This window comes from Thermobia domestica, chromosome 6 (assembly GCF_964235325.1).
Source record: "Thermobia domestica chromosome 6, izTheDome1.hap1.1, whole genome shotgun sequence".
NCBI classification, from domain to species: domain Eukaryota; kingdom Metazoa; phylum Arthropoda; class Insecta; order Zygentoma; family Lepismatidae; genus Thermobia; species Thermobia domestica.
The window spans coordinates 272955640-272971962 of NC_137459.1; the positions used below are offsets into that span (position 1 = coordinate 272955640).

Here is a 16323-nt window from a genome sequence, read left to right on the forward strand (position 1 = left end):
CGGAGCAGACTCCTCGTAAGTTGAAGCATGAAACCCTTTCTCATTCACCTGTTTTCCTAATGTCTCTATCACTAACTACCAGGTGGCCAAGATAATATCGGGAAGAGCAACTTTAGTTCATCTAACATCATCTATTATTTTTTAACATATTTTTTTTTCTAAACAAACAACTAAAATTTCAAGAGGGCTAATCATCCATGGCCTTCTTGGTACGAGCCTACTACCAATTCTTTCGGCATCTCGATCACTTCCCGGTAGGGAAGATTTTCCTTGATGTCTGTGCAGTGCAATGTGGGGCTGGAGATTTCTTCGCTTCACAGACTCAATATCTTATACCAGTCTTTCCCAACCTTTTCCAACCTGTGGCCCCCTTTAGAGTCTACAATACATGGGAAGGACCCCTTGCAATGTACAGTTTTAGTATTTATATTTAGTATTAATATATATATATATATATATGCCTACTCCGTAACCAGGTGGTTTTCTGGTTTAAATCCTTTGGTCGGACACCTTGACTAAAATTTTGGAAATATATAAGTTAAAAATTCATTACGTAAATAAAACGTTTGGACCACATAAAATAGCTTAGTCAATGGTTTTTGACAAATGAAAGAATGCCGAGCAAGAATTTCTCATTTCCTCTTTCCTTTTTGCGTCATCTTTTGTGTCAAAGAAGATTTTTGTTTGAAGATATTTTACAAACACATACATCAATCTCTACAAGTTTATGACTCTGTCAGAAAGAAAATAAAGTTGGAGTATAGACAAATTCTTGTAGGTGGAATATCACTTCTCATGCAAATTGACTTGTCATTATTAATTCGATAATTTAACTTACAATGGTGTATTTCTCACCATTGTGTGTGCCTTTCTCAGATTGGTTTGTGGACCCCCTGTGACCGTCTTGCGGAGCCTTGGGGGTCCGCGGACCCCAAGTTGGGAAAGGCTGTCTTATACCATAAGGTCCAATCGTTGGCTAGGCAGTGCCAGCAATTTGTAGTTGCAGTTGGAGCCTACATTGACTACTATTGTACCTGTAGATGTGTTTTCTCTTTCTTTTTCCTTTCTTTTCTTTTTACTCTTGAAAATGACAAAAGTCAATTAAACATTTCAATTGCACCAACCTAATATTTGTTTTGGCCTTCTAATATAACCTATAACCAACAGAAACCTACAAAAATTTGGCAGTAAATCTTAAACTTACCTATATTTTTATATAATTTAATGATTAAGTGTTCGTTTTATTTTTTCACTATCCTGTTCATACATCTGTAATTTAGCATTCTTATTTTAAAAAGAATACGCTCTATGCACGAGATTTAAAATTAATTTTGTTTTATGTTTTCACACAATGAAGGGTACTTTTATTTCTTCTTCTTTTTTAGTTTCATAATTCAGGGTATGAACTTAATTAGAAACAATATTAATTAATTAAACACAATATTCTCAACCTCAAAGAAAAAATGCCACTATCAAGCCGGCTACATATTGACCAGAAGGCCAGCCAGATTCTGTGCAAGCAAGACATGCGTCAACTAATTTCAATCGAACAAGTCTCAAATTTTATTTTTTAATGAACTTAAAAAGTTCCATACTGAATTCTCTATGTCTCTGTGTCTGTCTGTCTGTTATTTGCGATTATTTTTTTGAATTTTGAGCCATCCATTCGACAAAGCATCCAAAACTATCTGAGAAAGTGATGGAATGTTTCATGTCAGTGTTACCGTTCCCGAGATATTGGCCAAAAAATGGCCGATTTCTGGAGATTTAAGGATCCAAATCTCTGGAACCATAAGTCACAGAGAGATGATGTTGGTGTTGATCAATACCTAAGAGAATGGCGAACATTTTGTACCAAATAATAACCAGTGGCCACTGTCCAAGTGGCCACTAGTTTGTCCAATGGCCAGCAGCGAATATTGGTACCAAAATGTTTACCATGCTCTTACATATTGATCAACACCAACAGAATCCCTCTATAACTTCCCGTTCCCGACATACTGGCCAAAAAGAGTTCCGATTTCGGGAGATTTAAGAATCCATATCTCAAGAACCCTAAGTCATAGAGAGATCGTATTGGTGTTGACCAATACCTAAGAGGATGGTGAACATGTTGGTACCAAATACTAACTTGTGGCCACTGGACAACTGGCCACTGTTCCCCAGATATTGGCCAAACAAGCTCGAATTTCGGGACATTTGAGGAGCATTTTCTCGGGGACCGTAAGTCATAGATGATATTTTGTGAATTTTTGCGAGAAACAAAAGGAGGTGTGGATAAAAAGATTTACTTTTACAGGAACTATCATAATTATCCTTCCCGCTCCATCTCTCCATTCTTTTTAAGTTCGTTCTGACAATGCTCTTGGAGCATTCTCAACTGTTTTCTTTTTTTAAGAAGAAACACTTTCGACATAAAATAAAAGTAAAATAGCCTACAATATATTGAAACGATTAATGTTGATTGCATTTTAGTACCTCTTCTAGCTTTATTGAGTTTACGAGGGAGAACCCAAAAGAAACCGGACTTTCATTCTTAAAAAAAAAAAAATCATTTATTACATTTTTTTACAAAATTCTTTCAGTCTCCTTCAAAGTACTCTCCATTAAATGCGATTCATTTCTCCCATCTTCTTTCCCACTGTTTGAAGCACCTCTGAAACTCTGGAACTTTTATATCATTCAATGCTCTCTGCGAAGTTCTTTCTATAGCCTCTACACCATCAAAATATTTTTCTTTTAGATTTTGTTTAATTCTCGGAAAATGTCATCATGTTGGTCAAAAAGTCTGGATCACTTTCAACCTGATTTTTCAAATCCTGGCTCAAATTCAGACGAATTATTTGATCCTGTGTGAGCAGGCGAGAAACAAACTTAGCGGTAACATGTCTCATCTGCAAAACCTCACTCTCGCACGAGCTCCAACTCACTCCTGCCTGTTTTGAAATATCATCGATCATGAAACGACGATCCTCGCTGATTTTGGGGTAGATTTGTTCGATGTTTTCCTCGATTCAAAATGATGAAGAGCATCCAGAACGAGCATGATCTTCAACACTCATCTCACTACACTTAAAGCGCCCAAACCACTCAAAAAATTGTGTGCGGTTCATAGTATCCTTCTTGAAAGCCTGTTGTAGCATTCAGTAAGTTTTCGTTTCCGATTTTCCAAGTAGGTAGCAAACACACTCCTTGTTCCTTTGAATCTGCCATAACGATTTCGCAGGCGGCAAACGAGAACAATTGAGAAAAACAATAATACGATCAAATGGTAACCTCCTACGCAGACGCCACTTGGCCAACTGATCTGGAAAGGTCTCTACTAGACCCACCTAGCAGGAGAACTCTCTACTACGCCTAGGAACGGCAGCGCTCTTTCAATCTGGTTTCTTTTGGGTCCCCCCTCTTATACTACACATAGTCCTCTGAAAAGTATTAAAAAAGTTATGCTCTGAATTTTAAAATTCACTGTTTCCAGGACCACTCCTCACACATGTTTTAAAATCTGAAATGAGACAATGAGTGATTCGTTCTGTTATACAGAGTGTTAATTCACAGCGTATGCAGACAATTTGGTGTTACGAGGTGGACGCATATCCAACACACGAACACCTACACAAACAAGAAAATTGAACCTTTTTTATGTGGCATAATTAAAAGAAGTTTGGGAGAATGTATTCGCGTTGGAATGAAAAACATTTTAGAGTATTATTGTGACGTAGGAAGATCTTCGACAGAGAGAGGTTGAGTGAGAGATTGTGTGGGTGGCGTAGCTTTGTCAAAGCTTATATGAGAACTGTTCTGGATGTGCTTTTTTTTTCCTTACAGCGGTAACTGTATGTTCGACTATTTTAATTACATACAGAACAGTTAGGCTGTTGTTGTTGAGTTTTACATAACTTTGTATCGTGAGGTCTACCACAATAGCCATATTTTAATGGATTCTACAGAGTGTGTAAAGTGAGAGTTAAAGGTTTGACATTCCTCACATCGAACTGGACTCTGACGTCTTAGAAGGCTCAACGCGATGGAATTTCTTATAGGTAAGAGTTCCATGGGCTGATAGTCGAGCGAAGTCTGATTTTGATATAGGACGCGCACCATATAAATAGGGCGGATATATTTTCAATGCGAATGCATTAACTTCAATTCCCTCTTGTTTGAATTCTTCAAGAGCTTCATTGATGATTTCTGGTTCCACTCCTACACGACAAAAAACATTGGTGGCTTTCGTTGATGAGGAAGTTTTCTGTTTTCGATCAGCTGTTTTGTTACTTTAGCAGTTTTGCTAAATATTTCTTCAGATACCTTATTTTGGAGTATTATACCGAAATTCGGGTCTTTGGAACGAATGATGAATCAATTTCTAGTTATAAGAATAGCTTTCATACCAACTCAAGATAGATATTTTATGATTTGTAGAAACGCAATTTTAAGATGGATGTTCTTAGTATCAAAATCGGTTAGTAGCAAGGTGTTGGTTGGTTTCTTGATAGTTGAAGCTGCGGTCGAGTTCACTGCAGTCCGAATTAATAGTGAGAACAGGAGGCCAAGATTTGTCTCGAGGTCTTTTAGTTCTTGGAGCAGAATCACCAGAATCTTTACGATCTTTCGGTCTAGTTGTCTGTGAAATGGTTTGACTACCACATGATAACGTATCGTACGACCGGTTTGGAAATTTTTTCGCGGTCTATTTCAGAAGGTGAAGGGCCGATGGCCCCACGTAAAGATGGTAGGTTCATGTGCATCAGTCCAAAGGTATTGAATGTATTCAACTTGTCTTGAATTAAGATAAAGAAAATATGTGTTAGAAACACCAGAAAATATTAAGTCTAATTTACAGGATATTAATTTCATAGTAGTTATGGCATCTGTTGAAGATCTTTGTTATTATGACAGGAGAAAACCACTCGATAATATATCGATTATTGAAACTACTGACTAAAAAATTAAATCGATGAATTATGGAACCCGAAGGTTCAATGTCACATTCACGTAAGTTCGTCATTGACTTCGGTCCTATAGTCAATTGCAATTCTATTTTATAAAATTGAAAGTGACTATGTTTGTGACACAATCCCTTGAACCGCCCGACCGATCTCGATCAAATTTTTGTCATAGATGTGGTTCTGGCCTGGAAGTGTTTTTAGCTATTCACTTTGACGATAGAGCTTGGAGGAGGAGGAGGAGAGGGAGATGGAAAAGATAAATAAAACTTCAAAACTCTTGAAGCACCAGACCAATCTCGATCAAATATCCAACATAGATGGACTTCGGGACTGGAAAGTTTTTATAATTTCACTTTGACGGTAGAATCTAGGGGAGAGGGAGGGGAGTGGAATATATATATATATATATATATATATATATATATATATATAACCTAATAACTCTTGAAGCACCCAACCGATCTCGATTAAATTTTCAACATAGATTATGTTCGGGCCTGGGATATTTTTTTTATAATTTTATTTGACGGCGCAACTTAGGGAAGGGGGTGGGGGAGATATGTTAAAAATAAAATGAAAGTAACTGTCTTCGGGCTTCATTACTCTTGAACCACCTGACCCATCTCGATAAAATTTTCAGCATAGATGAGATTCAGAGACTTATCACTTTGACGGTGCAACTTAGGGGAGGAAGGAGGAACATTTATAAGTTATCGAAAACGACCGATATTTGTGTCGAATCTATAGTTTCCGGGGTCCATGACATTCACAGTAACACTCCTGATGCTGATTAAGTCCAAATTCAGCACCGCAATTTGGAGGAGGAGGAGGAAGAACATATATATAAAATGATCGAAAATGACCAATAACAGTGTCGAATGTATGGTTTTGGGGGTCGCTGCGATGAACAGTAACACTTCCGATCCAGTTTACATCCAAATTAGTGTCGAATCAATAGTTTTCACAGTCGCTTAGATGAATGATGACACTTCCGATGCCGTACCCCGCAACATGGAAGAGGGGAGGGGGAAATATATGGATTCGAAATGGCCGATATTAGTGTCTAATACATAGTTTTTGGGGTCGCTGATATGAACAGTGACACTTCCGATCCCGTTTAAAACCAAATTCAACCCCGCAACTTGGAGGAGGGAGAGATATACATATAAAAATGATCGAAAATGACCGATATTAGTGTCGAATCGATATTTTTCGGGTCGCTCAGATGAACAGTGGCCTTTCCGAAGCCGTGTAAATCGATGCCACTAAAAACGAAGACAGCATATTTCATGGGTACCAAACACATACGACACGGAGTTGTGCATTTAAATTTTCATTTTAACACAGAGAAGCGGGTAATCGCTGCTAGTTAAAGTTAAATTTAAACCAAAGTGCAACAAAAAATAAAAAGGTTTATAACTGGCCGGTTACAATAATTAGAATACCATTGCTTATTTGGTCATCCGTTTTAGTAAAATTACGGCGTTATTTATACTTCATTCTAACATTCTTTTTCTTTTTTATTCTAGGAGATTAACATATATTTGCAGAATAATGTTATTGCAGTGAAGCCAAAAACGTCTAGTGCTTCCCAGCAACAATTCATCAATAATGCAGCTGTCAGTGTGCACGTGAATGGTCAACAAATAACTTTGCCTCCTCGTGAGGTCTCATCTGTTGAGTTTATTAGTTTAGTTGTTGAAGCCTTTGCTACTCCAGATGGAGCAGCTGTAATCAGAGCACCTCGATATGGTTTAGAACTTAAAACTAACGGCAAGCAAATACAACTTCAGGTAAGCTCAATAGGTAACTCCTTGCTACTCTTTACCGTACTATATGACAATATGTTAGGATCGGAGTGCAAGAGTTCGTCTCCAATTTATTAATTGCACTCTCCATCAAAGTAATGAATGACTCTTTCTGTTTAAATTCAAATTTGCATTTACTCAATGTTCTCTCATTCTTAAATAAAATGCATGATTCGTATTATGGGAAGAAATTTTTATAATTGAAAGATAGTCAAAATAAACGAAAATCAGTTACTAAACTCAATCTATATAAAAGTTTGCATTTACATTTGTTTCTTCTGTACTTTAAATAGCATTTTTTAATATAGAGAATGAACTTTAGGTTACAAATCAGAAATGCCATTTTAATTCTGATCGGTATTTAGACTTTCATTAGCTGGAGACAAGTAGCAATATTTTTTTTTCAGTAAGATCAGAATATGAGCTTTACATTTGAAATTTAAAAAATCAAATTGAATTAGGGCTATTATCATTGTTATTATTATTACTTGGTTCCAAAGCTATTAACAAAAGAATATATACGTGCCCTTTTGCTAGTGTTGTAATGTTAAAAAACAAATTCAAATCATGATAATGTACGTTTTCAAGGGGGAATATAATGATAACAATATTGTAAAAGGTTGTTTTTTTTCATTAAAATTATCGTGAGGGGTGGTAATGATATACACAGTATCATCATATAAGCATCATGCACATAAGGCTTAGTGTTATAAAGTAGCAGAGAGTGTGTTGAACATAAATTTACTACAATAAATGATACTGATAATTAAAGGAGTAGAATCTTTTCTTCCTGTTGTTAGAATTCACTTGTAGTGTGAACGTTTACCAGTATCACTTCTATTCCATGAATCTAAGCAATAATTTTACATTTCTTCTAAACTTGCTCTTTAACTAAAATCTTCCAATACATAGTGCGGCAATTAAGAAGCAAGAGTTAACTGTAGAAACTACATGAATAGCGACTAAAACCAAGTTACCTCGGTTTGTTCAAAGTAGAAACCTCCTTTGCTCACACATTGATTTGCACGATCCAGTAAGTCATGGAATGGCTTCTAGATGTCCTGAATTGTAATGGTGCTACAGGTTCTCGTCATCTCATTTTGAATGGTTGAAATTTCGTCAAAAATGTGACCTTTCTGAGTTGCTTTAATTCGTGGAAAAGAAAGTAATTACAAGATGACAAGCCTGGAAATTATATATGATGTAGTACCTCAAATACTTCTCGGGACCCAAAAATTTACCAACAATTACTGTGTTATGTTCTGAGATATTGTCTTGCAACAAATTCGAGTGGAAGCCACTCCAATACTTAGAGTGACCCAAAAAATTATTCGGACACATGAAAATTCCATACATTTACGTTGATACTATGAAATGAAGTGCCTAGAGGATAAAGGTGTTATGTAATACATTGTAGTTTCGCTAAAATTGACTTTCACAACTATGTCTGTTAACATACACCCTTCATCGTTTCCAAATCTCTTCACTGGAACGTGTACTCACTAAATGGTGTGTTACGTAGCATGAGTAACGTATAACACGTGCATGAACCGCCAGAATTCAACATTTCGAAAAATGTAACATCCCCTAACCGTTTCAAATATAAAAATGCAATTAGTGATTTGAAGTGTTGGATAGGAAGAATTACAAGTTAGGCATCCGAAAACAGCAAAATATTACTTTATTTTAGGAGTTGATTTGAGTTGGATTCCCATTTTGAACTGAAAATGTTGATGTAGCAGACTTCTATCTTTTATTTAAGTTACTAGGAACAATCTGAAGTTTGACTATCTATCTATAGTGTATCTATATAAACATGAATGTGATAGTATTTGTTCAGAGGTGGATTATGCACATAGGCACGAATTTAGTGAGTGCCCTTTTTCTTTCAACGAGCAGTTCAATAAGTTCACAACAAATTGTAGAAGACAAGTAGCTTGTATGACACATCCCAGGATTTCCATATCATTCAATGCGTTCAGTAAGAAATTGATTGCACTCAGCAATAATCTCTAAATACATCATGTATTGTTCAGTGTTCAGCCAATGGAACTTTTGTGTTACCACGTAAGGGAAGCGCGCGACTTGCCAATTTATTTACGGCAGAAAAACTACCTGCGAATGTAGCTGAAAATATTTTTGTAAGTTCTAGGAGATTTATGCCCTGTTAATAGTGCCAACTCGCACTTTTATGCGTTCTTCAGGATTTTTATGATGTGATAAAATATCAGAAATGCTTTTGCCAATCTGAAATTCTGTGAGTCGCGAATCTTGTCCTGCCCTTCAACAATCTACGTGATGCAAAATAAACTGCAACAGTGCTGTATAAATATACCAAATAATCAAGCAAAATTAATCTACATTTACAAATTTTTCAAAAAAGTGATTATTTTAAAATTAATCTTAACTTCTTATGTCTTTGTGATTTAGGAAATTGCTTTTTTACATTCTGACTCATTCCACTTCTTAGGAGAATGTTAATTGTACAGTAGACTTATTCAGACCCTAGTTTGGAGGATTATCATTAACCAAATGGACACTATCACAATCAGGAACTCAAACTAACTCGCGAGAGACACTACCTCAGGAGCACTTTTTCTCCATCAGGACATTTTAAGCATTTTGGGTATTACATGGTTCACTCGATGTATTCATTTTACGTCAATTTAGATCCACAAATGGTGCTCTCGCAAAGTTTTTGTCGCTTTCGTTAAAAAAAGTGTCCAATGGGCTATTTTCTGTATGATTGTTTCTCTTTCTCTCTTTTCATGTACATCACAAGTTTGTGATAAACCTTCCACTTCATTTCGCTCGCTTCATGTTCCTGATTTAACCCTGTGAACTCACCAAGTCAGTAATGCATTCGAATATAAGAACACAAAAATTACTGGCCTAATTAACAGAATAATCTTTAAACTTACTTTAACTTTAAACAGTATTGCACAACAAGTATTGAAGGAAAGCCGTACTCATTTGTCCGAAGACTCCAGAATGACGTACTATGTTTTTTTTAAGACTGACATTGTAATAAACACATTGCAACTTTAATTAAAAATAAACTCATTCTAAACTACTATCAACTGCACATTGTTGGCATCCCTTCACTCAATAAATTCGGTTTTAATTGTTGTAAACACGAAGTTTCTTCTTAACAGTTTTGTAAGTAACATTTGTAGATACCTTATAATAGCTGTGTAACTAATACAACAAAGAACAGTTGTAAGATAAATACTTCCAACAATAATGTTGTTTCACATTCATTTGAAAAAATCCGGCTATCGTCACTGATATTTAAAAAGAAAAACTTTTGCCTCCCCCAGAATTTGCCACCCTAGGCACGTGTCTAAAGCTACGTGTCTAAAACAAGAAAGATATCTCCACCGATGCAGCACTGCACTCTAGTGGACAAATAGTGAACCTCCTCATTAAAAACCTGTATTTTGTTGCGCTTCGCTTTCCCGGCCTTTTTTTTTTTTTCTTTATGTTAGTGGGAAGACGATTGCAGGTAGCAAGCAAGACGACCCATAGAGTTTTACGTAGTTTGTCTCCTTATACAATGAAAAAAAATATATATATATATATTGCATGTTCCTTTCAAGACTATGCCTTCAAAGAAAAATACGTTGCAAAATTGTTTTAATGACAGCTACACGCTCACTCACTGCAAACACTGACTGGGGAATGTAAATCAAACGAAAGAACAACAGTCTCCTCCATGAGTTGACAGTTAAAACAAGAATAATTTGATTGAATATCATTGATATAGAAAACAGAAATGAATACTTACGGACTTTTTGCCAAGTGTGCATTTTGATTTTCTTGCATTCTGGTGATAATGACATTCTTCACCAGTGCTGCTGTGGGTGTGATAAGACAGTGAGTCACAGCTAGAGGAAAGAAAAGAGCTTGAATGCTTTGACTGGACTAACCATTCATCCTACTTTATTTTACTTCACAACAACGAGTTTCCAGTTGAATTTGTGAACAAAACACCTCCTAGAGTATGACGTCATTCCTTAATACTTTGACCCCCTTCTGCTCAAAAACACAAAACGCGTTGCTGTGTGTGTTATGGTATAGTAAAGGAGTATTCCCAAAATTTTATTTTTTTATCCAGGCCCATTGGAGATATTGGACAGTGAAATATGCCAAATTGGCATAATTCCCCAACTTTACGATATTTTGTCAGACCTTTGGGAGCAGCTACAGGTCTGCAAAGTTTTACGTATAAACATATGACCCCGTACTACGTGCACAGAAAAAATCAGACCTCTACGTGAGTTGTTTCCTCTTCCCAAAATGTCTTCAATCTCCAAAAATGTTGCTACTGTAGGCCCTGATTTCACCCCTTTCAAGTGGGTTTACGTAAAAATGTTAAGAGGACAAAGTTTTAGCTCTGCGCAAGTTGTACACGCCCAGCAAGTTTTAATTTGCTAGGACAAATACATGCTGATATATTCAAAACAACGTAAACGCTTGAAATCGAGAAAACGCAAAAAGGCGGAAGTCGCTGTGTCGCCATTGGATGTTGTGAAAAATGATTAATTGTAGTTTTGAAGTACTCTTATATCGATTCAACATTTCTGAATAAATTAAATTTTTTTTGAAAAGGTCGAGTGGCATTTTTTTCTTTTTCTCGATCACTTGGCATGGATTCACCCTAAATTAATATTTGTTTAACCCATTTGGTGCCATAATTTTTCTAATGCATATTTTTGATTGAGTGCTACATATTTTCTCTTACATAGGACACATATACGAAAGAAAAATAGGTTTTGATTGAATGTACCAGGATACGCCCGGTACAGCCTGTCCTATATATAGGACATTGGCCTTTTGGGTTGACAATTCTAAAAAATAAACACAATTGTATCTAATTTTTAATAAGTTTTATTAAACAACGTTTGCAAGATGACATACCCATACAATGTATCTTAGCACCTTTACACAGCACTGTTACACTAACGATGGTAATTATCAAAGCACGGAAGAGCACACAAGCCAACCTGGCATTCCTGACATGATGGCTTTTTTTTTTTTTTTTTTTGAACATGCTTGACATCTTTCCTTTTCTTTCTCATTTCGTATTAGGGTATGTTTGCTAGCTTTCCATGCTTCTGAACACTTTCTGTACAGTCCCTGTGGCCTGGACGAAGTCTTGTCGATGCAGACTGTGAGAGAAATGCCATTGTAACACTTCTGTGAAATTGTAGAAGATCCAAATTACCTTAGTCCAAGATCTGATAAAGTTTCCATCCAGCAAGTAAAGCAGTTTCAACAACATTCGTAAGTAAGTTCCAATACCACTTCTTGCTCTTGATCTTGATTGGGTATAAGCTCATCAGTTTGTCAAATAAATCTACGCCATTCTTGAATTTGATATATGAAGCAATACATGAAGGCACTTTGATGTTTTCTTTACGCCCTTTGTTATTTCGTGTTACTGTTTCCACACAATCAACGGATACAAAATTCGTTACAACAGTCACAGCCTTATCATTCCATTTAATCATACTGACTTCTGAGTTACGATCAAACCTTGTATCCACAAATCCTCTTTCCTTTTTTGTTAGTTCTTTTGACGACATCAAAGGGCATTTTCCCGTTCTATTTTCCCTGACTGTTCCAGTCATGAAAATGTTTCTTTGTCTCAGACTGGAAGCAAGATTGTATGAAGAAAAGAAGTTGTCCATATATACCGAATGGCATTCTGGGTTTTCCACAACGGACAACAAAGATTCCACAACATAATCGGATAATCTGGTATCCCCTTGAGATCCAGGTTGGTAGGGAATTATATGCAGTGGATAACAATTGTGTGTTGCTAACTCCATAATTTGTACCAAAATCTCACCGGTTTACCCTTCATATACATTTTCAAACTATTTCTACCATTTTGTTCAGTACAATGGTCAAAGTTTTCTAAACTAACTTTGTCGCATTATCATTAAATTTATAATTTTGAAGCATATACATCTAATATTACCTTACCTAAAGTCAAGAAATATATATATATATATATATATATATATATATATATATATATATATATATATATATATATATATATATATATATATATATATATATATATAAAATATATAGTAAACCAGTTATCTAAATTCTTCCAGTAGCGTCTACATTCCGAAGGTCCACATGATATTGATTCCTATTGTGCGTTTATTTCTATTACATTTACCGTAAATAAGTGGCAAATCCGTTTCAAATTATGTGTACATAGAGTTTCGTTGCTATTTTACCCGGAAATTGAAATTCCTTGAAACCAGTAGGCTAAATGGCCGATGTCCTATATATAGGACACTAAAGAAACAAGGTATTTTTGTCACATTATTTTATTTTCTGAGTTTAAACAACTAATGTGTCAAAAAGAATTATATTTTAAGAATATAAAGCAAATGCTTACCTTCGATTTCTTGGCCTTCTCCATTTTCTGTTTCGAAGACAAGAAAAACGTTCATCAACAATCCAAATTCCAGATACTTAACGATACCAGATTTCCCTCCAAAATGTACCAATCTTCCACACACGACGAACAAAGAAAGCGTGTACTTGTTTGAGCATGCACAGAACCGAACAACATTCGGTTGATTAATCAATGTTGGAAACCGACGTATTTTGTCACTGTCCTATATATAGGACATTGGCGCCAATTGGGTTCATGTTTAAGAGTATGTATTTATACCTTTCTATGTAATTACAAAATTTCAGGCACTTTTTCTTAGTCTATATTACCTTCTCTCCTGCACATTATGTGGCAAAATTAGGATAAAATTGCATAATTTTCGTCTTAATTTTATAACGTTGCATTTCTATAGCACAAACAGTGTTTAACTTTAACAATTTTAAAAATGACTGACTTTTTATCGTTTTCAAATTGTCAATTCAAATTTAGGAAAAAAAAACTTACTATTATATATAATTGTTATTCCAGGTTACCAACAGCTACAGAGACGACGTTGTTGGGCTTTGTGGAACATTTGATGGTGAAAAGATCACAGATTTCAGTAATTCGCAGTTATGCATGTTACGAAACCCAGATAAATTTGTGAAATCTTATGTGATTCCAGATGATTCTTGCTCAAACAATATCGGTTATGATATAGAAAGGTGTATCAAAAAAGAAAACGAATATTCAGATGTGATCGATCATGAAGACTTTTTGAGTTATATCTAAACAAGAGGGATATTTCAACAAAAAGCTACCCAGTTAATAGCAGAATACAAGCGTTGAATATACAAAAACTGTTCCTATTTCCCTGGAAAACTGTTTCAACAGATGAAGAAAATTGAATACCTAAGAAAATGATTTAAATGTTCTTTTGTGTATAATTTTTCCATAATTTAATAATAATAATAATAATAATAATAATAATAATAATAATAATAATAATAATAATAATAATAATAATAATAATAATAATAATAATAATAATACCACATCTTTTCTCAAAGAAATTGTAATCTTATGTACATGGTGTTTGTGATGTATTAAATTTTTCAAGGAAATAAAAACTTTGTCTTATTGTAATGCAATGAACCTGAAAATCGCTTATTTGCAAAGCTACTGCTATTATGAAATAAGTTGAAGAGAATTGTTTATATCAATATTCGGGCAAGTAATATAAATCACTGTAATTCAGTGTTAGAGCACTGACCTTTAAAAGCCATAATTATGAACATGATCACAGTTTGCGCTATATTTGCTATGTGTGGACAAAACCCGAGTGCTTGGGTGTTTTTGAGATTATTTACTGTATTATTTCAGCAAAACTTTCATTATAATTATTTTTTTCTCATGGTGCCAACAGAGCTTAAACACAGAACTAGAATTAAAACTACTTTACACATGATAATCTGGGACTTTAAACCAACCGACAAAACCTCCATTTTGCTCTCCTATCCATCAATAATTCATTTCAGGACTCCATTCAAAAATGTTCACCTTCCTCCTTCTTTCCCTGTCTTTCTGAGAATCCTGTATGAGATCATTTCCCTTTCTACGTTTCGTTAAAACACAGGAGAACAGAAGCTAACCACAAATAGAAAAAGTGAGTACAACTCAGGCCCGTAACCAGGGAGGGGCTAAAATTATTTTTGCCCTCTCTAAAAACAATACTGAAGAGAATTTTCAAACTAACTCAAAACCAGTGAAATTCTGGCACTTATATTTACGAAATTAAATTCAAATTGCGAATTCTACTCATTTCTGTGAAAAATTATATGTTCCTTGTTAGATGCACCAAACATCTTCCATTGCCTTTACCCATTTTAAGAAATTCAAACCGCACCCTATTATTGCAACCATGACAAGCGTCTAAGGGTACCAGGTGCATTTGCAAACAACAGTATCATAGTCCACAACGTTAGTTGTGAATATTAATAAACTGTAGTGTCTTGCTTATTTTGGAAGGTAGAAAATTTAGTGCAAACGTTGAATAAAACATATACTTCTATTTTGTATTGGTATAGTCTAAAACTGCTGTGATTTAATTTTGTTCTAATGTTTGAAAAATAAATGCTTCAATTTTAATTATTAATATGAAACAAAGTACGTCGCAAAGATCTTGTATTAAGCATACAAAAATGAAACAAAAATTTACGGTTTCGATAATTCAAAAATAAATACAGATTCTGTAAATAATAAATAAATGTACAATTTTATGGTGTTATTTGATGTCTTTGTCATTGCCCCCTCAGTCTTCATTTCTGCCCCCCACCCCCACCCTAATAAATCAGGCTGGCTACGGATCTGGTACAACTGTTTAATCTCCATGTAAGTAAAATGCCTATATTATAGGTTAGATCATATAGGTCTAGATAGTTAGCTAAGAGCAGATATTGCTTGAATAAAAGCATAAGATATTGGTCAAAATTGTCTACCCTGTTTCTTCTGATTCTATAAAAATGTCAATAATCTATAATAAGAAGGTCCTTTATTAATGACAGTGTGCCTTAGTATATGTACTTCACATACACTTTACACAACATTAAAATTTTTTCATATGAGAAACCCACACGCGGGTTTCCCTTATGAAATGCTCTTAGTGGAATTCTACCTTAAATTTTTATCAGTTCTGTCTAATTTTATAAACTCATATATTTTAAGAACGGGTGGAAGTTAAACTTTAGGATTGAATTTTAAGTTGAAACAAAACACGAAAAGCAACAATAATCAATAGTCCAGTCAAATTAGACAAAAAAAAAAAAAAAAAAAAAAAAAAAAAGAGCGAAACCCAGAAAAAAGTCATAACAAGCTGAAATTTTGCACATACCTTTGAAAAAGTGTATATAACAACATACTAAAAGTCCTGAAATATCCGATGATGGGTTTGTCTGCCATATTGGAAAATGCCCGGCAAATAGTGGTTTTTAAAGGCACTAACTGCTTCTCACTTGATAGCCATAACTCGAGTAGTATTAGCACTATTGATGTTATTTTTTACTTCATTCGAATAACAAAGGACGATTCTTACAGACCACGTATTGCACTTATCAGTTTACTCCACATTCGGGAAAGGGGGGCGCGGTGGCTCAGTGGTAGAGCG

At 34.9% G+C, this 16323-nt stretch overlaps 1 protein-coding gene across 3 annotated transcripts in view; it reads left to right on the top strand.

Annotated features, from left to right (window-relative positions):
• Positions 1 to 15447, top strand: part of LOC145688493 (vitellogenin-like) — a 175022-nt gene extending 159575 nt beyond the window's left edge. The window contains exons 21-23 of one of the 3 annotated variants that reach the window (XR_014131917.1): positions 6479 to 6742; positions 11849 to 12047; positions 13710 to 13847. Coding sequence is in view for 1 of the 3 variants with exons in the window: in XM_081762822.1 (XP_081618948.1) it covers positions 6479 to 6742; positions 13710 to 13952 (507 nt within the window). In the remaining 2 variants the exon portion in view is untranslated. Of the gene's footprint in view, positions 1 to 6478; positions 6743 to 11848; positions 12048 to 13709 lie in introns of all 3 variants that reach the window. The other 2 variants (XR_014131918.1, XM_081762822.1) reach the window with 2 other exon arrangements.
• The last annotated feature ends 876 nt before the right edge of the window (positions 15448 to 16323 follow it).